At 40.2% G+C, this 25,360-nt stretch overlaps 1 protein-coding gene across 2 annotated transcripts in view; it reads right to left on the bottom strand.

Moving 5' to 3' along the window:
* CELF2 (CUGBP Elav-like family member 2) overlaps positions 1-25,360 on the bottom strand; it is a 450,951-nt gene that overhangs the window by 365,877 nt on the left and 59,714 nt on the right. Inside the window, exon 1 of one of the 2 annotated variants that reach the window (XM_066182695.1) lies at positions 8,783-9,379. The exons of the other annotated variant lie outside the window; for it this stretch is intronic. Coding sequence (XP_066038792.1) covers positions 8,783-8,835 — 53 coding nt within the window. The 5' untranslated portion in view covers positions 8,836-9,379. Of the gene's footprint in view, positions 1-8,782; positions 9,380-25,360 lie in introns of those variants that run through there. 2 annotated transcript variants of the gene reach the window in all.

Below are 25,360 nucleotides of genomic sequence, written 5' to 3'. Positions count from 1 at the left end.
AATAGCTAGAAAATTAAAACTTAATGTAACTTTATTCCCAAGAGGTTTTTAGAGTCCAGACTTCAGATAGAGTAAAACTGGGCATCAAAAACACAGGCTGGAGTTAATTAATACAGTAAGTTCTTTGACCAAGGCATTTTTTTTCTTCTATTAGATCCAGAAACTTTATGTACAAGAGGAAAGATGTTAAGTCTTCTGCAAAACACATGGGCTCCAACTCCAAGTTACTCGAAGTCTAGATCTTGCTCGTTGGAGCTTTGTCAGTTTGAGTCAGCTGGAAATCTAACCCCAATAGTCACATAAAAGACCCTGGCAATTAATTCCTCTTGGAGTCAATGAAAGTTTACCTCAGTATTTAAAGACTTTTCTCCCCATCACCCCATTTGAGACCTTTAATACCTATCTAACCCTTCCAAGCTCCTAATTCCTCCCAGGCTACATAAATCCTTTCTTTTGGCATCTCCAGCTGAAACCTGACCCCAGTCAACAACATTTCACAGCTCTTGGCAAGGTCAGTTTTTCCAACAACGGGGAAAGTCCAAGGGTTACAGAGACCCCCCCCCCCGAGTCTCTGCAGAGCCAGAAACACCAAAATTCTTCCCCAAGACCACACCAGGGCAGAAAGGATGTCTAGTTATGTCAAGTTAGCCAACATTCCCAGCACCTCTAAAAACAGGCCCATAAAAATTAAGGTTCAAATACCTAACAGAGATCATGGACCCAGTACTACTTCAAGTTGTATAGAAACCTGTGCAAACCTCACAGTAACTAGAAACCACCTCTGATTAATATGCAGTAACCCTGTGCTTGCTTAAAACAAAGATTAATTGCATCCTCAGTGATGGAGATATTAAATTCATCGCAAAAATGCATTAAGGTGATTTTAGTTACTATTTGCAAAATTAGGTAGTCTCAGCTTGAGATCTGCCAGTGCCTCCTAGTTCAGGATTAGTGTAACAGGTAGAGTTGAGCTCGGATGACTCGTGGAGATTAATTAAACTGTGGATTTATAGCCTACTCTTTGTTGAGAATGGTTATTAAGACTACATATTTTTCAGAACTGAAATGTCCACTGCTTCAAAGGCTCATTTAAGTCCTTTCTACAAGACTGCTGTTTTCTGTGGGACCTGGAAATGAAGAATCCTATATAAAATTCAGAATCTTAAAACTAAAGGAAAAACCCCTAACCTCCCCCCCCCCCTTTAAAGCTTTCCATAGTATCTTACAAATCCTTGGGTGGAATATCCTTAATCAAATCACTCAAAAGTCATACCAAGATTTTCAACCCCATAAAAGCTCTTGTTCCATTCATCTACTAATTTAATACATAAATGTACTCAGCCATTCAGGTGTGTTAAACTGAAAATCAGTCTTCTACTACTGAAGGGTATTGCAAAATTACCTGAATAAGTATATGAATTTTTTAACAGATAAAATTATCTATACACCATGTTTCTAGAAGATAACTGGCTACAGGCAATTTAACTTGATATCTGAAGAAGAAAAAAAAAAGTCCAGCACAACCGACATGACAAATTTTTCCAACAATCTGAAATCCATCCATTCCGCAAAAGAGAGTTAAAACTGTGATAATCACTGAGCCTCCCAATATTTTTACCCTTAGAAAAATCTTCACTTTTAAAACTCAGCTGTAAAAAAGCAAATGAACTGCAACAAAAAAGTCAGTGTCTGCAGGTCAACAGGTGTTCAGTAACAAGGTGGTTCACTAATACCAGCTTGGGATCAACTCAAGAACAAGTGTCCTATAGTGAATGATCACAACATCCCTCTATATTCAAGAAATGCATGGACTTACCCAGATGAGGGGAAAATAAAAAGGGGAATTTCTATCACTTGAGATGAAACATGAGGAAACACAAACAGTCAAAGAAAAAAAAATCTGAGAAAGTTATATAAAAATGCAATTAATGTAAGATTAGGCTTGGGGTTTTTTAATTAAGGAAAATTAGAGTATAATCAGTAGAAGCACATTCAGCTGCTCATATAAAAAAGGTTGGATGGTAACATTTAGGTTATAGTAAGGGGTTTTTTAGTGCCACTGAGCATTTTTCAGGAGTATTAGAGTTCCGGGAGTCTGAACAGGTTTATTGGGAGACACCAGACAACACCCAAAGGGAATAGTTAGAGTATTTTCCTAAGAGATAAGGAATTCATCTCTTGCACAGGTCAAGCAAAGGAAAATCTTAGCAACAAAGATTACAAATCTCTGTGATTTCACCTTCCTTTTCTCCTTCCCTGGTATAGCATCTTGGGACTAGCAGAGGTGCAAGAGATCTTTAATGAAGCTCTGTTCAAAAAAACCCAAAGCCTAACATCTCCTTGGAAAAAAAGATGGTGAGTGCAAGGAAATTGTGTGGCTTGTCCTTGGTGCTATCTTGCAAAGACAGAAATAACGAAAAAAGGGTTTTAGTAAACAAGTAAGGAATTACTTGCCCTCAAAAGAATTAAATTCTAGTTTCAGTTAAATAAATTATTGTTATGAGGGCAAGTGATGAAAAGCCCAGCCCAAGGCTGAGCCCACAGTGATGTGGGTTTTATAGGCCAGAGCTGTACATCTGTATAGCCATGAAAATCTTACAGCCAAAGTAAATGAGACAGGTATTAACAAGTCCACTTTACCTCTGGGAGCTGGGGTGCACAGAGATTAACTAATACTCCCAAACTAACACAGAAAGCCTGGGAAAAGCATGAAATTACAACCTCATCTCTCAAGGACAATGTAGGGCTGCCACTGCCTGGTTACCTTTCCTGTGTACAGGCAACTTCCTCCTTATTTCAGTTCCACTGAGTGCAGAACTAGACAAAGCTGAAAATTTGAATGGGTGGGTTAGGAAAGACCTGCAGGAGCACATTAGGACTGCCACTGATTTAAGAGATGAAGACAACAAAATGGTAGATGAAATCATCAAGTAAGGCGTGTGGGAATGGATAATCCTGCTTTTCCCTGCATCCTGCAACATGTGCTCCTGTGTAACTGGGTGTGAGTAACCACCAGTCAGGGACGAAATTCTGGGTTATAACAGATGAAGAAACAGCACAACCTCCACCTCCTCTCAAGAGGAGGGAACCTCAAGTCAATGGCTCAAGGTCTTAGCAGGGAATTCACTCCAAACACTTTGCACATGTCCCAAAACATGGATACAAGACAAATTTACATGCAGAAGAACCCTTCCAGTGCTTTGCTTTGTTAGCAACTGCCTGCAGTGTGCCAAACCACAGAATTTCTTTGCTGGGAGATGCTCTGGACTCAAAGTTAAAACTGCAAAACCAGTCAGATCAATTCATGGAGGAAGGAACCATCAAGGAAAAGCCATAGCTGCCGGCACAAATCCCTGAACTGCAGATCACTGGTGACTGGCAGAGTGTTACTGCACTTCACTGTCACAGATTTCGCTAGACAGCTGTGCTGCTGGTGCAGTAATTACATATTATGTTTTAGGGGTTAGGGCAATTTAAATAATTAGGTAAAGGAACATGGCAGCAGCAGTAAGTAAACCTCTTTGTGAGAGATCATTCATTTGAATTGGATGTTTAAATCCCCCATAAAGCACCTGGAAGATTTAACAACTCATGTCCAAATGAACAAGATGTAATGAGCTTGTACACAGGCTTGATATGAAAAGTGGATTGTTTTTAGCAAAACGGTGGAGAATAACCTCTTATTGAAAGGAGTGATAGTGAATTTTAATCAGGGGAAAATGAATGCAAGAATAATCTGCACAGGCTTAGAGGAGGACTGGATGACTTTCTCAGCCATCAGCAATGGATGCAAGAATGTGTTACATCCTAATCTGCTGTTTTCTGTTATCTTCTTGCATCATCCCACAGGTCCTGCCTTTTTAAGAGAAAAAAACCACCAAAAACTAACACAAAACAAACCAAGAAAAGCTGCTCATATTGTCCTCTAGAAAGTGCAAAGGAAATACAAATAACAAAACATGAAAAAAAAAAATTAAAAAGTCATACTTCAAGACAGCTGGCCCTAATTTTTCATCCCAGTATTATTCACTTGAGTGACTGTAGAGTTACACATTCAAACTGAAAGCAGAAGAATCCACACTGTTTTGCTGCTTGTATTTAGTTTATCAGATCTTAGCAACAGCCACCCTCCCCCTGGTGATTCTCATCTGTGTCATGACTTGGGATGTGTGTAACCTTCACTCACACCCCTTTCAATGCCATCTCTGACACCATCTGTAGTTTTGGATTGGTAAACTGGAGAGCCACTGCTAAAATGTGTTTTTAGTTATTACAAGATACACACACCCTCTTTCCACACTTATTTATTTTTTTTTAAACCAAGCATATTGTGGCAATTATGAGGGAATCTGTATTCTCCACTGACATCTGAAATTCCTTTTTCTGTATTTCATGGTGGCAGTGGGGTCCAGCTTGGTCCCTGGGCCAAGCTTTCAGGGCTTTTTTTTCTTCTGTTTTTTGAGTAGTGGATGAAGAGAACATTGTCCAGGTCCTCAGAGTAAAGAACAAGTGAATTATTTTCTTTTTTTTTGGTCCCTTTTCTAAGCAGTTATTTGTTGGGGGTCCATGCATTAACTGCTCTTTTCAGATACTGAATACAATACAGAATGCCTTATCTTAAGCTTTGCTCAATTTATTGCTCTGTGCCCACAGCCAAATTTGAGCTGTTGTGTCTGCTTTCCTGTCCCCCCCTCTCCAATTTGAACACTATGAAGCTATTTAACCCACCTCAATTCCCAGGCAATCACAGGGCTGGATGTAGGGACAGGACTACTTGCTCAGAACAGGTTCATAATGCACACACCAAAATGGCTGAAACGGCTCCTCCTGGACTGATTTGCCAAGCATGAAAAGCTTTTTTTTTTTTTTCTTTTTCTTTTTTTTTTTTTTTTCTTTTTTCTTTTTTTTTTTTTTTTTTTTCCCTGAAAAGCCAAAGCATTAGCAGGCTGTTTGGATGGTGTGTGTGGTGGAAAAAGACATTTTGGAGAGAACATTTGAATTGGTACATCCGCCTGACACATGACGTGCTGCAAACAAGATGTTCCCAACTCCCCCAGCCAAGTTGGACCGGCCGGTTCAATAGGATTTGTGAAATTCCAGTCATCTGCATGCAGAGCAGACACCGAGATTCCCTGCTCCCCAGGCTGGGGGCTGACCACTCCTCTGAGTAAAAAACTCCTACTCTTTCCTTGGGTTTCACCTTGAGGTTGCAAAGTCAAGTTAAAACCGGCTTTTAATTTTTTCTTTCCTAGCAATGTGCTATAGAAAGGTCACATATTTCTTCAGACAGGAATACAAAGGGGTACAAGGTCTTCCCTGCATAGGTAACTCATATGATTTATAGTGCTGAATTTAGCCTTGCTGGAGCCAAATTAAGGCAGAAGAACAACAGGAGATGCGGCCTTGATGAATTCATTTTTTTCCCTCCTTTTTGCCAGGTTACTGCTTTGCTTTTGTTGCTGTAGAGGCCCAGAGCACAGGTTGCTTCAGAAACCATTGTCCCTGTCACCTAAGAGGAACAAAACCACATGCCAGAAGTTCTAAACAGGGATAAGAGACTTTTTCTGGAATCAAGGCAGCTGATTTTTGTCCCTCTTATGCACTAGGGGGACTTGATTCCAACTCCCATCTCATTTTGAAGACGTTAAATGAGATTTCTGTGTCTGGAGAGGGCTGGGTGAGCACACTGTTTGCTGCAAAGGTTTTGAAGGATGTTTTCCTTTTTGAAGTCTTGAAGTTTTACCTGCCTCTCCTGGCTCCAAGGAATATAACAGGACATGGTGCTTATTGCAGTCACACTGAACAGGGAGATCAGGCAGTGGTGTGTTCATATCACAGCATAGATCTTATGCTGGGAGCTTATCCCAAAGCAGACAATAGGAGGGAAAATAAAACCAAACAATCCATGTCTTCTCTTTCCTGTAACTTTGGTACTCAGGCCACTCTGAACAAATCCAGTGAAAGAAAATGCACATTAAACTGTGTTTAGGGCTCTTGCACTCAGAGGAAACTGAGACTTACCAGAAATTATTGCAGCTCTCACTCTCCTACTCCGGACAGACACAGCCAAAGAGGGAGGCCTGATGTAATATTATATATACACACATCATATTGCCATTTATTTTATACCTCTGCTACCTCTCCCAGTTTAGCTGGGTGAAGTCCAGCAAAATCCCCTCTCATGCTCCAACATGACTTCTCCTTTCTTTTAGGCTTCACCACCAGCCACAGCCTTGTCTGTTGTGTGATTGTACCTTTCCCTTCATTATTACCTTTATTCAGAGGCCAAGGGAAGTGCTTCCAGAGGGTTTGGGGAGCAGGGCAGAGGAGTCAGAGCTCAGCTGATGTGGGGAGAACCAGCAGCAAGGCTACTCTGAGCCCCTGGGGATTATTAAATCCCTGTGTAAATATTCCCACCTGCTGCCTCCACAGGATCGGCATCCTTCAGCCTTTTCCCACCTAAATGGTGATGGAGTCACAGAATAAATTACAGGGGTGCAGAAAGTAAACAAAATTGAGAATTTACCAGTGTGGGACACTAGTTTAGAGCTGGTGGTGGCATTTACTACGTCAACTCATTAGTGTCTGAAAGAATTGGTTTGTGCACCTAAAATAAACACACAGAAACATTCCTCTATTTCTAATAAATATTAGCTACAGGCTTCTTTGGGGGGACACTAAAACCAGGATTTTTAGAGGCCTCAAACAGGTTGGAAATTGGCCCACAGAAGAGGAACTAAAATTTATAAGAAGAGGTAGAAGTTCAGTAAGTCACAAGCCATATGAGCTACGTGATGACTTCTAGCTCTTTTTCTTTTTTCTTTCAGTGATCATTCTGCTCATATTACCTATTGCCTTTTCCCACCTCTTAACCTTCTGCATCCTGCGGTGGCACTGCACAATGTCACATCTGTGCAGAGCTGCCGCTCTAATCATGCACAGAAACTTCACAGAAACGTCCAGACTTAATCACATCTTTGACCTACTCTGTGTCCATATAGCTACAGTCTCCAGAATCCCACATAAAGTTGGGAAACTTCAGGCATGCTGTTAAATTATTAAACTGTAGGGAAAAGGTGCCTGGGAGATATTCCTGTTACAGGCATGTAAAATCTTTTTTTTTTTAAAGAAAACAGGATTCTTCAAGAGGGCAAAAATGCCTCCTCCTTAAGCCTTCCCGACTTTCATATCCTCTGTGTCCTCCTTCAACTCTGCACAAATCTGGCGTCACCTGACTTGTCTCGCAGAGCAATCAGAAATAGTCTCATAGAGCTAGATAAAACTCAAAATAATTCCTAGAATAGCTCTTCTGGAGCACACACACACACACACTGAAAGGCATCACAATGGGGACTCTGCAGAAGCTCTTCAGTGGCATTCGCTGGTGGTGAGTCACAGAAGCCAGCCCGGCTCCGGTGCAGGGCGAGCTCCGGCACAGATGCCCCTCCCAGCCCTGCGCTCCTCCATCCCTCACAGCCCCGCGTTCTGAGCCAGCATCCACCCTGAACTTCTGGAGTCAAATACAAACTCATCACTCTGTGCTGACAGCCCCGAACCACTTGAAAAATAAAATACATAAACTTGCAATAAGCCCCCCGTGCCAAGTCTCACGCCACAGGCGAGGTTGGGGGGTCTCAGTGACCAGTCCTACACAGAGGCTCGGAAAGTGGCCAGAGAGTTTTAAACTCCTAAAAGAGAAAGCTCAGGGACGAAAAAAACCCCTTAGTCATGAAAGTAGACTATACTTTGACTCTGAAGTGTTGTTTTTCCTCTTTCAGTTCAGAACACAGTAAGTTTTTTAGAAAGTTGTATCAAGAATCTAAAGTATACTTTAAAACATTATTGTTACATATATAGCATACTGATATCACAATTCATGGCCCCCAATCCTTGCATTTTACTCAAAAACATTATTAGGTGCAGGCAGCTTCAGATTTGGCAAAAAAGCTGAGGGATATCTATGCAACTTTATATTTAAGTGGTTTTACAATTTTGCCATCTATACTACCAGATGTTTCCAATGTCTTACTGAAGTTTCTGCAAACTTTTATTTGTCTGGATTCTCAATAAGGCAAAACCAGGCACTTACAGCAGCATTAAACACAGACATTTAACACTGTGGGTCTTCAATATCTGCAGCAAACATTAATGGAGATATTTTTCCGTCCTTATCATTTTTAGCAGTTCAAATTACCAATTATCACAATGCAAATTAAAAAAAACCCCAAACATTAGTGCTGAAGGTAAAAAAAGTAGCAACTTTTCAGTGCCCAACGCATGCCTTAAGAGAGGCAACAAAATGCAGAAGTTTCAACAACAACATGAAACAAGCACTTCAGTCCCCCCTTCCTTCCCCCAAGACTATTTTCCACTTCTTGATCAACTTTCATAGTGTTTGTTTTTGCTTCTCTGGAGTTTCCCATTCATTTCCGTACAGCGCACAGCAAGGAAAGCAGAGAGTTAACGCTGCAGTTGCAACTGGTGTGAGCCTTTACTATTAGCTTGAATTTACAGAGCAATCTCTCCTTAAAAAGAAATAAGGAAAAAAAAAAAAGGAATTCCTCTCTGCACTGTAACACTGAGAAGTATATTTAAAAATTCTCTCTCGGGTCTCTCTAAACATCTGTTCAAAGGTTTTGCTATATCTTAAAAGGGCTCTAATTACCAGAAACTCCTTTCTTACTTAAGCCCAGGGCTCGCATTTCGATTATAACTCAAGCTCCAGTTAATTTAGGGCTAAACCCAAAATGCCTGTACCAAACAGAAGAAAACATAGGCCTACCTTAAAACTTTCCAGCTTTTCAGAGGATCCAAGTCAGAGATTATAGACACCATTGTAGGAATAACAAAAATAAAATATGTATATTAAAAACGGGAAAAAAAATAAAAAAGAATAAAAACCACGGCAGGGAAGGCTAACCACAAAAGCAGCAAGTACTCTACTCAGTGTGGGAATGACAACAAACCCAGCACAGCTCTTCCTCCTTCTCAAGCTGATAAGCACTTGTCCCAGCTTCTCTCCACCCCCAAAATCAATCTTGTGCTATATTGCTTCACAGTCCCAGTTTCATTTCTTCACCACTACCTTTTAAAGCCCTTGTAATCTGCTCCAACTGATCAAATTTGACCTTTTTGTAGTCCACTTTATTCCAAGCACAGCCCTCAGTTAAATCTCTCTTTATTAACACCGTCCTTCTTGGCTTTCTTTTGGAACAAACACAGCTCAAGCTCGAAGCCTCCAGTCTTTGCCAGCAATCATTTACAGATTACTGCAAGCTGCAGTCTTCTCCTTTTGGGTATTTTCTTCTACCTTTGAGGTTTGTTTTTATATTATTTTCTGAGGGTTGTTGGTGCTCTCCCTTTCCCTGTTCTGTGCAGGTTAGAGTTTGACACTTTTAAAGGAGGGACTTTCTAATGCAACTCCTCTCCCACCCTTCCCTCCTCCCCTTGTCCCTCACCCCCATATGGAGAGACAGACACACGCATTAAAAGCAGTTCACAACCTTTAGAATACAGAATAATCTTTCTCCCCCCTCTCTGTTCTTTAAACCTATTAGAATTGATAGACTTAAACACAGAAGCTGTGCTTGAAATGCACTGATCTAAAGCGAGACTGATATTATGGAGGAATAATAAAAAGTCTAATCGTGCAAAGCCACATGTAACCCTTTGGATGTTTGAAAGGGGAGAAGGTGTCTATATAGTTCCATTCTATCAATTTTTTTTTTTTACTACTTAAAAAATAAATGGTAAAGCATCCTCCAGATTACTATGGTGATCTGAAAAGTTGTGTAACTGCTGATAGTGCGTATTTACTTAGGAAAATCGACTTGATTGGCTCCCTTTGTGTTTCTGTAATACTTTTGACATTGATTTTCCCCTATTTAAGTATTTCTCTTGCATTTTTTCCCTTCTAAATGTTTTCCATTCATCCTGCAAATGACTGTAACCTTTCCTTGAGCTCCGCCAATTCATTAGGATTTCTGGAAATTCCCGAATTAAAATTCTTTTTTTTTTTTTTTTTTTTTTTTTTTTTTTTTTTTTGGGGGGGGGGGAAGAGCAAAACAGTACCTTACGAAGTGTTCAGTCAGAACCAAACTACCCCAATTGGTAGATACTTCCACTTTGATATTTATATCACAGGCATATGCTCCTAGTTTCCCTCTGCCACCAGTTCTCTCTTTCTCTCTCAGAAAAAAAAAAAAAAAAAAAAAAAAAAGAAAAAGAAAAAAGAAAAAAAAAAAGGAGTTAAGATCAGCCCTTGTGAGTTAAAAGAAGCAATAATATGGTGGTCACAGGAGATTTGTGAGATCTGGTAGTGTGTGTCAAACTCGTGCCTTATAATGCTCATAATAAGGAGTATTATAAGACATAATAAACGTTAAAGTCTTCCACTGCCTCCTTCTTTGGCGAGATAAAGCTCGAGTTGTGCCTAAACCATTTCAGGCTCCCTGATCTGCTCTAGGCTGGGTTTGGGCAGCCTGAACCCCCCCTTGCCGGCTGCACAAAGGCAGTACAGTCTTGCCCCTGGCCAGAAGGTGACACCGAGGCTTCCCACCGCCCAAAAAAAGAGAATGTGACCATTTTGCCTCCCAGACAGCAGCCAGCTGACAGTGGTCAGACAGAAACAACCAGTTTTAAATTACCCAGATACAAAATGCCTTCTTTGCTCAAAGGCCAGAGCATCATTGACCCCTCATTTGGGAGAAGCACTGAGTCACCTCCTGCCTCAGCCAGGTGAAGCTCCCGGCTCAGCCTGTGGGGCCAGATCTCTTGATTTATCTGTTATCAAGCCAGGCCTCAAGTTCAGACTTTGGAATTTTACATGCTCCCCTAGGCAATGCTTCCAAGGGTTTTGCTTTGTCTCAGAGGGATGTAGGGAGGATAAACACATCAGAGACAGCTGATGGTGAGATTGCAGGTGCAGATCTGGGGCAGGAGGGTGGAGGACAGCTGGGGGTTACAGATATTCCACCTTTCTCTTAAAGCTAGCGGGACACAGGGTGTTTCTCACCTGATACACACATATCTCTGAGCAACTCTGCAGAGATAAGGCTTGTATCCAGCTCTGGAAACTTTGGGTCCTCTGTTTATTTAACTACAGGAGTTGGGTAAGATGTTTGTAATGGAAAATTGAATTCAGTTGTTTCTTTGTGGAATTGAGGAAACTTTCATTTTTCTTTTTTCAGCATGGAAAGCAAATAAAAAGAGATTGGTCAGTGTCTCTTTTTTTCCCTCCCAAAAGTTTGTAAACAACTGTAACCGATGTTAATCCCTCTTTTGAGGCTGGGGAGGACATCAGTGGTTTCAACACACTGTCTTTTCTCTTTCCTCCCTACCCCATGGCCACATTTGCTGGTTTAAGAGCTATATTCACCTATTTTCCCATGTAATCTTCTCACTGAATATCTTGTATTGTGCAAACATATTGATGACCAGGCTTGAATTAAGAAAGGCTTCAAGCTTGGCCCGCAAAGAAAACAAAAATCAAAATACCCTGACCTCTTCTGACACATTGACAAGTTTGTGTCCTTGTCACATCCTGTTGCAGGTCAAGATGAGAAAGAGGCAGATGTTCTGTCATTATACCCCACTGCACCAAGATGACCAGCATCTTACCCTGTTCATCCCAAAAATTCCACAAACTATGTCTATTTCAAGAATTTTATCTCTAACAAGTACATCTTATACTTTCCATAGATACGTTTTTTCACTGTCTTCCCACAGAAAATGCTCCGTTATTTCTGCCAACATATCCACATGAAAACTATACTGTAGGAGTAAATATACTTATTCCTTTCCCTTTTGCACTTATTGTGATTATTTCTAATTTTTTAATCACAAATTCTTGTGTCTGCAAGAAAACCCATGTCTCCATTTTGCAGGACTTTGCTGGCATTTTGCCAGCTTTTCCTTACAACACTGAGGACTGCAACTATAAGCCTTCTAAAAATAAAACTACGAGATCAAGTTTAGCACAGAGGAACTTGCGACAGGCAATGGATTTTCCAAAACAGCTTCACGTGTTTCATACAGCATGTAGCTATAGTGGGAGAAAACAAATACAACAGAAACAGAAACTCACTGTAAAATTATTTTAACTCTTGTGCTTAGATAGCGGACTCCAGCCCAGCCTCTAGGCAAATGTTTTTTCTGCTAGGGCTGAAGACTTTGTATTCAAAACTTTAATTTTTATGCTTTGGGTAAAGAAATTTCCTATAATCTTCAGCTTGTTTGCCAGGAAACTGCCAGCACATCTGTGAAATATTACTTAAGCAAATTTATTACAGTTAGCCAGAAGGCAACAACCCCCCATATTTTCTCTACCTGCTGATATCCAGCCTATTGTGTAATTTGGGTCTTTCATGCCGTAACACGTTCCCCCAGTGAGAACTTATTGGTTAATATGATAAAGAAGTACAAGCTTTCCAAGACTGAGTCATGTTAAAGTAAATATATATATATATACTTTTGAAAACAGCATTCCTAAATACACACATACACAAAAGATCTCTAAGCAATGTCATCATCCTTAGTTTAGACAGCTGTGGAGTCAAAAAAGTTCCAGATCAGCTAGCTACAAACATTTGAAGGTCAAGTACAGGACAAAGCGTTTAAAAAAGCAAAAGTAGTTATGGCTACTGAGCATTAGAAAGATGATCTTATGCCATGCGACTTCTTTTTTGCCTCCCAGCTCCTTCTTTACCAGAATCCTATTGGACTGAGAACTCCATAGTGCAGGGCAGGATAATAAACCAAGTATAGTAAGCAGTTTGGGTTCATTATTTAATCTTCTTTCAAGGGTGTTATCTCACTCAAAATATTTTAGGAGCCCAGGAAGGTCTTCCAGAGCACAGTCTTTCAGTCAAGGTGCCCAGCAGCCTGGTTATCAGGCAATAATAGAGAAATAAATAACCTTCTAGCATCTTCCCAATACATATTTTCCGTTGCTCTTTCATGCCAAGCAATATTAAATTATTTAAAAGAATTTTTGGTCTTTTACCAGGAAAACCTCACTCTCCCTGGGGAGCCTGTTGTTAAACAAAAGCTCAGCTATTAAAGAGTGGCCTCCAACTTCAGGGCTGCTGTTGGGGGCTGATAAAGGCTCCCCTCCAGACTGTCTCATGCTGTCCCTCCCCATCAGCCTTGCCACCCCCCTGCCTCTCCTCCTAGTCCCTAAGGCCTCGCCTTTTAAGCAATGGAGTGACTAATTGAAAATGCATTCCAGTGCTTTACAAGCAGCTTTTTCTTTCTTGCTGACCAGCCAAATGTTTTAAAGTTGGCAAGATGCTGCTTTAACTTGGGAACTTGAGCACTTGTTCATGGCCTGGATGTGCGAAAAAGTTCTGGCTGAATTCGATAATTCTGATGGAAAAATATTAATTAAAGATCTTACTCCTAGAACTGGTATAAGTAAGTCCAAGTATTATTACAAATATTTAAAGCTAGTCCGTTCTAGATGAAATACATAATTTGGGAGACAAGAAATTTTTAGTCCCAAGTCTAAGAAATTCCCAAAGCTATGCACTGGTGCTTGTACAGAACCAGAGGGAAAGCAGTCACAAACAGGCATAAATCCAGCTGACAATTACTCTCTGGGAATTGGGAACTGTAACCAAAACACCCCGGAGACAGCAATCGCTGATTCACTGCAGGTCAATGGCCAACTGGGCTGAGATTCAACACATCTTATCACACACTGTAACTTAGAAGTTGGCTTCATCCAGCAGCTGCGGAGATTGAAGGGTTTTGTTTCCTTGCTGATTGTACAAAGCCTGCACTTTAACAGTTAATCATTAATCTTAAATTGCATAAATGTGTCTCATACTTATCGACTTCTCACTTTTACAGTCTGTAAAGACAAACTTTCAACAGATGGTATTTTTTTTTTAATCCTGATTGTATTTTTAATGGATTTTCAAGTACTTTCAGGTTTTGCTCATGACAACTGCTGCAATAAAAAGCCTCACGAACAAAGATGTGTTTTGTGTCTATTCACCTAGCAGAAAATCACTATTACGACAAACTTCGTTATGAGAGAAACTCTTTCCAGCCTCTCTGAAGAGACAGTCATCCCCAAAGCCTAATTGTTTTTCAGGTGTTTGTAGCTCACTTTAAACAGCATTTGAGCCAAACATTTAGGGTTTCTGCTGAATTTCTCTTTACTGGCCAGCGGGAAGGTTTCTTCGTTCTGCAGCACTGGCAGAGTGAGAACACTTCTGTAGTCTGAGGCAGGGCTTGCCCTTCCTCACCCAACAGAGAGAATGAAAGAGAAGAAAAGCTCCTTGTATTTGCCAGACATGTTCAAAAAGAGCTCCTTGCACACCCCAATCTGCTTCTTTCATTCCATTTGGCAGAGTCAGGGGTCAGGTTTGGTGCGGAGGAGAAAAGCAGCCGTTAACTGTTCCAGTGCCACAGCAGACTGAGGAGCCAAAGCTGACACTGCCTGTCTTTTCATTTCCATTCTTTTGGTGTCAGGCCATACAGTGAACACCAAGAGGTCCTTATGGAGCCTTATGAAAAGGTTATTGTTCAGGCTGCCTTCATAACATAGCCCAGAAAATAAAAACTTTGGTAATGACCTTAGTAAGTGCTTTGTTGTGAAGGCCGTGTTTTCACATGGACCACAGCTGCATTTGTACAGCCCCAATGGCATCTCATGCAGCGTTGGAGAATAAATCTAAGACCAATTAATTTATGCTGAATGCATACTGTAAAATGCTTAGGAAACCATTTCCAAAGAGACAAAAGAAAATTAGTGGCTGCACATCCATATCTGTCTTTTAATAGACTCTTCAAATATTTACCTCTGGTTTTCTATCCATCACAGAAGTTCAAGGAATAGGATGATGATTGGTAAGGGACTAGGTAGAGATATTCAGTTAATTCCTCTCTATGTCTTTCTTCTTGACATTGAGAAAACTGTTTTTTTATCTGTGCCCTACTTTCCCATCTGGGAGGGACAGACACCACCCTAGCAATCTACAGAGCAGAACACTAGGAGCTTAATAGAAGACACAAAAATTGGCAGCTTTATGAAATTCCCTCCCTTCCAAGACTGTTTTAAGTATAAATCAACTGAAATATTGGTTCGTCATTCAGTGTAAAAGAACATGATCTGTTGAGACAGATGGCTTCTACCACTTCAAAAATTAAAGAATTGCTGTAGCACAGTAAGGAACATCTGAAGCTTTAAAAAAGTGATCTATACCATACCCCTCAGAAATAAAATGGTTTAAAAGCTTCAAAATCCTAGAGGGAAATAAGGGAAAAAACAGCAAATGGGAATAATAATTCAATTAAGAAAATTATGAAATAAATGTCTATTTCTGAATATTCATATTTATTAAGGTACATTCGGGCACATGATTTTGAGGGTGTCAACCACAAACCCCTATTTTATGCACTGAGCTTATATCTGTTAAACAGAGAGAGAAATACAAGGTCCCTTGTGACATTGTGCTTTGCTATTGACCTCAAGATGATGACATGTGAGTAGGAAGGAGAAAATGCTTCAGATGCCAGAGCAATCCCATACATATTTCATATAAAGGCATGGAGGAGCACCCTTTTAGCCTGTGTCTGAACTTCACCAGCACAGGCTGCGTTTACCCTGATGCTGGTCGGGATTCAGGATTTGCTGTACTCACTAGAGATAACAACGTTTCATTTTCCCTTCCTATTACAAAGGCTGGGAAGAGCTGACAAAACAGGAAGGCAACTTTTTGCCGTAACAGCTGGCAGGAGATTTTTATAGACACAAAAACCAATTAAGTGTCCTGATTCTGGGCATGTAACTCCCCTGGAGCCTTTGTTTAGAAGTGCTTATCTGCTTGCATAGGCACAATCATCCACGAATCCACGTACAGGTGTGTGTGTGAATCCAAACAAAGCACCACTGAGTGCACTCAAATGAGCTGTTGCTCTCCTGAGGGAAAACCCAACATGTTATCCCTATGAAAACAGTACAGGAGAGAGTTTCATAACAGTATTACTTCATCAATAGAAGGCTGGCATTAAATTCATTTCTAAAGGACATCTTATCCATTGAAAAAGTTCACTCTAAAGGTCCTAATTCAGGAAAAGTCAGAGAAAGCTTTTTCCTTTATGTATTGAATACAGTTGTTTACATTTATTACCTAAAGAAACGTCTTTAATTTCTGAAAAAGCAGTACCCAATTCTTTTCTTTTTCTGAGGACCACTCATATGAAAAAGGAGCACCACCTAAACATATATACATACATTCTACATTCATTCCTTCCTTCCCATGTTGGTGATTCCATTACTTCCTATATCTGTTCATAAAAGTTTTGTACCTTTGAAAGCATTAATAGCTATTGTGGCCCAGGTTAAATTATTTATATACAACAGGTCACAGTCACACACATCATTTGTTTACAGGAGATATTTTCTTTCTATTCAAAAATACCCAAAGTCTCATTCCAGACTTTTCTTTTTTTGCTGACCTCATTTACACAAGCCCAACCACTTCAGTGATTTTTTTCCCAGAAAAGGCCTAGGCTGTGATTCCAATAAAGAGAAGCATAGGTCCCCATGTTGAAAATAAAACATTTTTATTGCTTTCTAAACCTCGGGCATAAACATTCATTGCTTCATCTGACAAAATCCAACCAATAAAGACTGCAAAAAGAGTGAGATTAATAGAAGCAGCTTTCTAGAACATAGCACTATCCTCTAGACACTGGAAGTCTTGAAAATTGCACATCGTAAAGTTTGGCCTGTAGAAGAGCAAGGAAAAGACTCATCTTTCCTCATTTGGGTGCTCAGCCTAAGCAAATCCACACTTCTCTGGAAGCTGCAGGACCTAATACAGGCTCAGTGTCCCATGTCTGGACTGGATTTGTTGCCAATAATTCATGGGGTGTCCTTGGGAAACTTCCTTCATTTCACAGGTTCTTGTTACAGCAGGCAAGCAGAGATCAGTAGATCAAAAAATCACAGAATGCCTTGGGTTGAAAGAGACCTTAAAGGTCATCTTATCCCACCCCCTGCCATGGGCAGGGAACTGTCCACCAGGACAGGTTGCTCAGACCCCCATCCAACCTGGCCCTGGACACTTCCAGGCATGAGGCAGCCACAGCTTCTCTGGGAACCTGTGTCAGGGCCTCACCACCCTTTATAGTAAAAAATTTCTGCCTATCATCCAATTTCATTCTACCTCTTTCAGCGTGCCATCTTACATTTCACTGCTCCCCCATCTGACAGAAATTTAGAGGTCTGAATTACAAATTATCTCTGTTGCTCAACAGCTGGGAGGGGGTTCATTCTCTGCCTGAGGAAACCAGGAGGGGAAGATAGTGCTGCTTTTCATGGTAGGCTCTTCAGATAATTTATATTTCTCTTTTAGTTTGTAGCTTGTCTGCAAATGAGAAGTTCCAGCTGTTGGTAATTATTCCTTACCCAGTAGTTTGAGAAAGCTTTTTTCTCTTGCACTGTCTAGTCACTAACTAGGCTGCTTTAAATACTCCCAAGACTTCTTTTATTTTTTATTTTAGTTACCATCTCCTTAAGAAGTAAGCAACCTTCTTTTCAGATTATGGATGCTGAATCTAAAATTCCTGTTCATTTCATGATGTCAATTGTGAATTCAGGCTTCATGTTGACATTATAGATATCACAACCTGCACAACACTTGGCCTAACACTTCATCCCAAAACACAATCATCCAGCTGAGGCCTGTTTGGGATATTAATTGGCCTGTGCTCCACCCAGTTAACCTGTGCTCTGTTGGTCATGAACAGCCACAGTCTTCCCTAGACTGTCAAGGGATGCGAAATACAAAGCCTTGAGTGCCATTTTTCCATTGTAATGCCATAAGGGAATGTTATTTTTAACGGCACTCCTGGGTTACATTTGTTACATTCTTATTAGTCAAATTTTTTTTTTTGCCAAATATTTTGTAACTTTTCTTATATTTCTGCTTTTGCTGACAGATTTGGGAGCCTGTGCATATGTGGGGCAGCCCAACTCCCTTTTTTGAACTGACCATGACCTTAAGCATGGCCATGGTAGGACAAATAAAAGCTCCTCTTCAGGGCAGATTAACCCAATCTACATATTTAAGAAAATCTATTCCCAATATATGTTTCTAGATATATAAATTTCTATGAATTTGAAACAAATTTCAAATCCTTGTGTGATATGGGCAAATAATTCTGCTGTGTTTCAAGTACAGAAGCAAAATATCTGTCACGCAGGATCTAGAGAAACCCATTGCCCACCCATCTTTCCTGATGTGCTACTGAAAACTTTATCTCTGGATAGTAATGACCTATACCAAAAGTTCATATACAGAAGGAAATAGGAAACTACTTTAAAAGAAACTGTTTTAAAAGAGTGTTCAGCCCAGCATGGAGAAGAGATACCATTTTTTTATCCTCACCTGTACATGCTGAATATTTTCCAGCTCTTGTGAAGCAAAAGCCTACTCCCCATCTCCCATCTGGCCCCTCTTCCCCCCCATCAGAAGTGAAAATGATTTTTGTGAAATCACCTAAACTGATATTCCAAACCCTTATCTGAGCAAAATTGTCATGGGAAGCTGTGCTGATGTGGGTGACAGGATGGCTTTTGGACACCTGGAATAGAGAAACAACACCTAAACATTAATATAGCACAGAATCTTTTCTTTCTGCTGTAAACGCTGGCACAAGACTGGAGGAGTAGTAGCTGCAGCTTCATCAGCCATCAGGTTTGGCAGAAAGGAGACCTTTACCAAGATTAATGAAGTGTTTCAGATCAGGATTTATTCTGTAGGTCTGCTCAGAGGAGGAAAGGGAAGGTTCTCTCCCCTCTGCAAGCACTGCATGTGAATTTATTGAGAGCTGTCATCTAAAGCTGAGGGACTAAATTCAGTGTGTGGACACTCTTTGAAAGACTGCCAAAGGCTTCAGAAATAGGAACATAAATTGAAGGTGAGCAAAACTGCAATTGAATCTATCTCCAGCAAATATAATTAAGAAAATAACCTAGTGAATGAAAAATACATTGGACTTTTAGAAATCATGTCATTTTCAATAATACAAGAAAAGGGTTCCTAAAGGGAGGAATTCCCAAATTGAAGAGCGATAGAAGAATCATTTTGAAGTAAATAGGCTGTCCCAGAGCCAAAGACTGTTCCTGCCTTACTAGCAACAATACCAGTATGTGGCAATAATGTTCACAGTCCTCTGAGATACAGCACTGCTGTTTGCTCCTGGCACAGCTTCAGCTTTTCCCACTTGGTCATAGTCCTGACAGCCACTCCCTCCTCTGCCTCTGGCTTCTCTATTACAGCCTGATGTATTTTATAAATTTTCATTTTTCCCTATTCCTCCTTTCCCCCCTCATTTTCTCTTGCTGTATCTAAAATTGCTGTCCGTACTACTGGGATGGCATAAGCTTCCAGCCAAAGGTATCCTCTCTCCTCACTGTGGAATTATGATAATCTAATAAACAATGAATAAAGAACTGTCTATTTTCCAATCAGTTTAATTCAGAATTCTTCTCCTTTGGAAAATTATCTCTTTGAAAGCACCAGTATGTGAATGACTAGCAGGTATGTACTCAGTTTGCGGCACTGAATGTAATCGTGTCATGATCATTCATCCTTAGGCAATGCAGTCCAGGGACAAATCCATCTTTATCCAACATAATGAAGTCCAGGAGAGACTTTGTTTGCATCGAGCACAATATCATTTATGTTTGAAACTTAAAAACCCCAAACAAATCATCATCGATTATTCACTACCAAGTGCGCGGGCATAGTAGCCTTGACTCAGAAAACTAAATAATTGAATCCTAGAATGAGCTGGGTTGGAAGGAACTTTAAAGATCATCATGTACCAACCCTGCCACCCTGGACAGGGACACCTTTTACCAGATTGCTCAGTCTCCTATCCCACTTCCTTTGAACATTTCCAGCGATGGAGCCATCTCCCATCATGCCTCAATTATCCTCCATGCGTTACTGACTGATGCTTATGAAATAACACATCCTGGGGTTTGATTTGTGTCTCTAGCTTGAAATAGTTGAGTGGACTGTGCTGGTTTTGGCTAAAATCAGCACAGGGGAGACACCTTTGCATCACCACACCACATCCCTGTTGGGTTTGGACTCTCAGTCCTGCCAGTGCAGATGCCGGCCATGGGTTATTCATGGGTTTGATGCTTCTCCTTCCATGCATGGTCCATGACCTTATTGACTGACACAGATCTTCACAGCACCAGCCTCTAGGAACTTCCACTCATTCATTAATTCCACAAATTATCTCCATTTCAAGTACCCTTTTATGGCAAGGATATTTTATGTTTTACAGAGACCCGTTTTTCAGATTCCTCTTTCTGAGCAAGCTGGTGTGACCTCATGGCTGTTCCAGCTTTGATTAGAGACCTTCTGAGGTCCTTTCCAACCCCAGTCATCCTATGATCCAAAAATCCTCTCCACTCCTTTTATTTTTCCGTCCACTCCAGCCATTTTAGGCTGTTTATGGGTAGAGATACTAAATCTGTTTATTCAAATCAGCAGTCTGTCAACAAGATAACTGTATCAGATTTTTCAAATATAAATTCCCAGTTCCCTTGATTTTAATTCATGGTACAGAAAGGAATTACCTCATGTAAGAAATAAGAAAATGCATTTCATTGATGAACAGGTAAAATTTTGAGTTTGGACTGCCTGGACTTTCACCAATCCGTCTAAACAAGCTAGTTTTAAATCCTCTTGGCTGTTCCAGCTATGATTTGACTGAAACACAAGCACTGTGTATATGTTTACCAGCTGAGGGTCAGGCTGTCAGTGGGGAATGGGGGGGAGACTGATCTCCAATAGAACTCAGCTAGTTTACATCTTTCACAAACCTGTAAATTGGGCCTTTTCCCAACATTCTTCAATCCCTGAAGGGTCTGCTGTGCTGTGACTGTAGCCTGCCAGAGCCATCCTGAAGCGTCCTGCCTGTCACTCTCCAGCTTGCCACATTACTGAGACAGTATGGGGGGCAACATCTGCTCCCCTGCATCCTTCCAGGGCTCAAAGAGCAAGATGTGGTGATGAGATTATTAAAAAAAAAAAAAAGGAAGAAGAAAAAAGGAAAACAATGGTGTAAGGCACGTATTGGGATCTTTTGAGGGTTGTGCAGCAGCTGAGGCGCGGGGATCTGGGGGATGAGTCATTTCAGGCAGACACAAACTTTCCCCACCACTTCCCCACCTTACATGAAAGGAAAAGCAGTCGGAGCCAGACCATCTGGACAACTCTGTGGGAGCAGAACCCGCAGAGAGAGCAGAGAGGACGGGGCCGCCCGCGATGCTGAGCTGGAAACAAAGCAAAACAACTTCCTCTGCAGGCCTGCCCCAGCTCACTCATCAGCAGCCATCAGCTGATTTATATCAACGAGCACTTGTACAAATTAACCCTTATTATCACTGTCCAAATGGAGAAGAAGGTTAAACCAAAGGAGAACAAAATATTATGAGAAGGGGACATTAAATTAAAGCTGTGATAGAGTTTCAGGGCTCTTGCCATTGGAACCAAGAGAAATTTACCACAGAACGCACAGCACAGGTTGGAAAGTGCTGTAAGGGTTCATAGTGTCCTACAGTTGTCACACCACTGTACTATATTCACAAAAGGTTTAGAAGTTAAATTTGAAATAGAAATTCATAGGAGAGGCAACTAAACAAGCAGGATAATATGTCACCAGAAAAAGTAGATGTGCAGCCCTTGACAATTTGTATGAAAAACACAAGACAACTTCCTCATTGATCAGATTTCTGTTGCTACACAAATCTTCCTCTGTGCAGATTACTGTGAAGCAATCAAAATTAACACTTGTTTTTCTATTATCAGACTAAAAAGTTTTCAACTTTCATAGCTTCCTCATTATCACTTTCCATTAGCCCCCTTGCCCAATCTAACTATTCTTTTTCCTACAATGATTTTGGTTTTGAACTACCCAGCAGTAAAACATACAATGGAAAGACACTGGCAATTGTATAGGGTTACGCTATTTATTCAGGAATGTGCGAACCTGTCTCATACTAAATACAGGCTAAAAAGAGAAAAATGGCTTAAAATTTCTGTAAATGTTACCAAATATTTGACCACACCTGTTCCCACATGAAATATATTCTCTCCCACACCACGGTATTTATTGCCTATGAAGACTATTATGGAAAGATTTATTCTAGCTGACACTAGGCAGTAGTTAAGATATAAACTGTTGGCTAAAACTATAAATTACTCTGTTTCTAAAATGACAAAGGACCTTTCCACACAGCTTAATAAATTGCAGAATTTCTGATGTACAAGTCCTGTATGCAGTTATTTCAAGCAGATGCATGTAAGTAAAGGACTACTGTTTTCATCAAAGCCATGATGTGTACTTGATGAGACCAGGTCTGTTAATTTTAACTTTTGACATTTGAGCTTTATGAATTATTTCTGTATAATTTTGGGAAATTGTAATGGAATGTGACAGCCACCATTGTTTCCCTCTCCTGTATTGCTGCAGAAAGTGGCTGTGTCTACCTATACCCATCCAAGTAGATTTAGAATCTCTTAAATTAAAGAATTAATGGTGGGAAAACTGCTATATAAATTTAAAAATATTTTAGTTACCTCTGTAATGATCAGTACTAAAAGGGTTTTAAGGTACTTGAAAGCTTTGGAGTTTTAAAACAAAGAGAATACAGGGGTCACAAAAAATTATAAATAGTATATAGATTAAATGAATGTCATAAGAATGTGTTTCTCAGAGAAAACATTAGTAGCTTCATATAAATTGTCTTTCCTTCTAACAGACATGTTAAGTTATGATGTAGAGTGGGTCTCTGCTGTTCAATATACCAAAAAAATCAAAGTTCATGTATGTGCCATGACAGAGGCAAATTTCTGTTGTCTTGAATTTGGCAGAAACATAGGAAATGTGGACAGAGCATGAAAGCCTCACTGCGAAGCTGGGCACTGGTGCACCTCAAATCCTAATTAGTTTATTGATTAGGTCTATAAAGATGGTGTCCTGTTAACAAAAAGGATATGTTATCCATCCTTTGTTTATTGTAGTGCTGTAGCAGTTCCAGCAAGCTTAGCATATAGATTTAAACACTTGTCTCTACAGTCCATTTATAAACAAGTAGCTCAGAGGATTTAGCTAACCCCCATCTGGTTACTTGAAAAGCAGAAGTGCAAAAATATCAAAGTAACAGAAATAAAAATCATTTTAACTGGTCTCCATCTGGCAATTTTAATAATGGAAATGCTAAGTTGTAAAATGTGCCAGCTATCCAGGCTTTGTGCAAAAAAGAAAAAATGTGCTTAAAAACATTTTAAAAGTCAAGACAGGTTAGATAAGAGTTTAGCTGAGGGTTGCCTAACTTCAATATCACAGAAATCTGGGTCACAGTTTACCCTAGCACAGAAAAAGCATATTTCCTCTTATGTATTGGGGCTTGCAGCACTTTCTTCTGGGTTGGAGACAGAGGCTGAACAAGGAGATTTCTAAAATACCTCCTTCTGCAACTGAATATGTGACATTAATTTTAAATTTTTAAACTCTTTTACATTCTGAGAAAGGTTTTCTTTTAGTGTTTGGTAGCTGAAAGGGTTAAGGGGGCTCAGGAAGGGCCAGGGGCCAGATCTTTGGCTCATTTGAAGGAATAAAAGAGAACAAACTCTCACCAACTATTTTTAGTTGAATCCTACAAAACAGATTTGCATACTCCACTAGGAAACTTGGATGCTGAAATCATCAGTGCTACAACATTTAATGCAATATATTTTCAAAGTTAGTCTAAAACCTTTGCACAGCAGGTTTGGAATGATCATGGTTTGCATTTTTCTTCTTTTTTTTTCGTTCTTCCTACTTCTCACTTTTGTTTTGTTTCACTTTGAATACTTCACAGTGTTTGTATTTTGAAAGCTGGCCTATTTTCCCTCACAAAGCAGATTCAGTTTGTGGTATAAATGCTAAATCAGCATGTGTCAAACTTGTTAAACCTTTTTTATGCCAGGCCTTGAAGGACCTGATAAAATAAAGCTGTAAAGATATACATTTTAATAAAACATTATTCATGCACTGTTAGTCCACAAAATATTCTTATGTACTATATAGAAATGAAAAGCAGCATTTCTCTGGCCTAAAGCTAACTTTTTATGACTCCCTTGGTAATTTTTCCTTCTTTAATACTACTTTATTTATTTATTTTACAATAAGCCTTCAGAAAAGGGGTGGCATTTTTCTCACTACTTTTGCACGTGGTTTTTTTTCCCCCCCTGACCTTTTACACCATCTATAGAATAATTTAACAGGGATGTGGAAACCAGGCAGAGTAGCTGCTGGAAGCAATATATGCTGATCAAAACCCAGAGAGAGAAGCTCTGTCAAGAACACAACTGTGGTTGTGTGGTTCAGACACTGGCTTGGGAGTCACGAGATCTGGGCTTTCTTCCTTAATCTGCCTGACCTCTCTGAGCGGTACCAGCTCTCTGTTTGCTCAGCAGGAATGATAATATTTACATTCTCCCATTCTTTTGTCTATTAAAATGATAGGTGACTTGAGAATCCTACTGTCTTTTGTAGTGCTCCTACACGGTGCTGTTATTCCAGCTGATGTTTTCAGGTATTACCATAAGGTAAAAATGCACATGAAGGACCCAAGCATCCTGCAGAGTGTGACTGCACTCTTGCAAGTCTGAGGAAGAAAGTCCTGAGACAAGGAGGACTCCAGTGCTGGCCTGTAGGCAAAGCCAAGCCTTTGTGTGCTTAAATACTGGAGCATGAGGTTTCACATTTCATAGAATTCTTTGGGTTGAAAAGGATCTTAAACACCACCTGGTTTCAATCTTCCACCAGGCCAGGTTGCTCAAGGCCCCACCCAAGCTGTCCTTGAACACTTCTAGGGATAAGAAATCCACAACATTTCACAGTCTGAAAGTCCTTTAATGCACTGGAATGTCTCAGGTATCCAATACTGGCAGCATCCTGTAGGTTTTCCAGACACTCACTGGAAGGTGCACTGTACTCAATGATGTAGAGTTATCTCTTGCTCTCATTCAAGGCACCTCTTTCCTTGGTCTGGTTTTCTCTTCTTTAGACCATTTTCACAATTGTGACTCACATCTTCCTGCCAGCCATTCATTTAACTGTGTCAGGGAACATGAACTCTGTGATACTCTCCAGGACATCATCAGACTTCCAGGCTTTGGGAATGTACAGACCTACAGGACTTCCAAAATTTGATCCCCTGGATGTCTCCTTCAGTGACTGGTTTTCCTATGAAGGGTCCTCTGTTAGAAGAGCAGCTACCATAGAGAATTCCAGCCCCACTAGACCTAAACTTCTTTCCACACTCACTGCTTTT

Source organism: Chamaea fasciata, unplaced genomic scaffold (genome assembly GCF_029207755.1).
Source record: "Chamaea fasciata isolate MVZ Bird 193981 ecotype frontalis unplaced genomic scaffold, bChaFas1.0.hap1 SCAF_5, whole genome shotgun sequence".
NCBI lineage: Eukaryota > Metazoa > Chordata > Aves > Passeriformes > Sylviidae > Chamaea > Chamaea fasciata.
The sequence above is the reverse complement of the archived record's forward strand: the minus strand, read 5'-3'. Positions and strand labels throughout refer to the sequence as shown.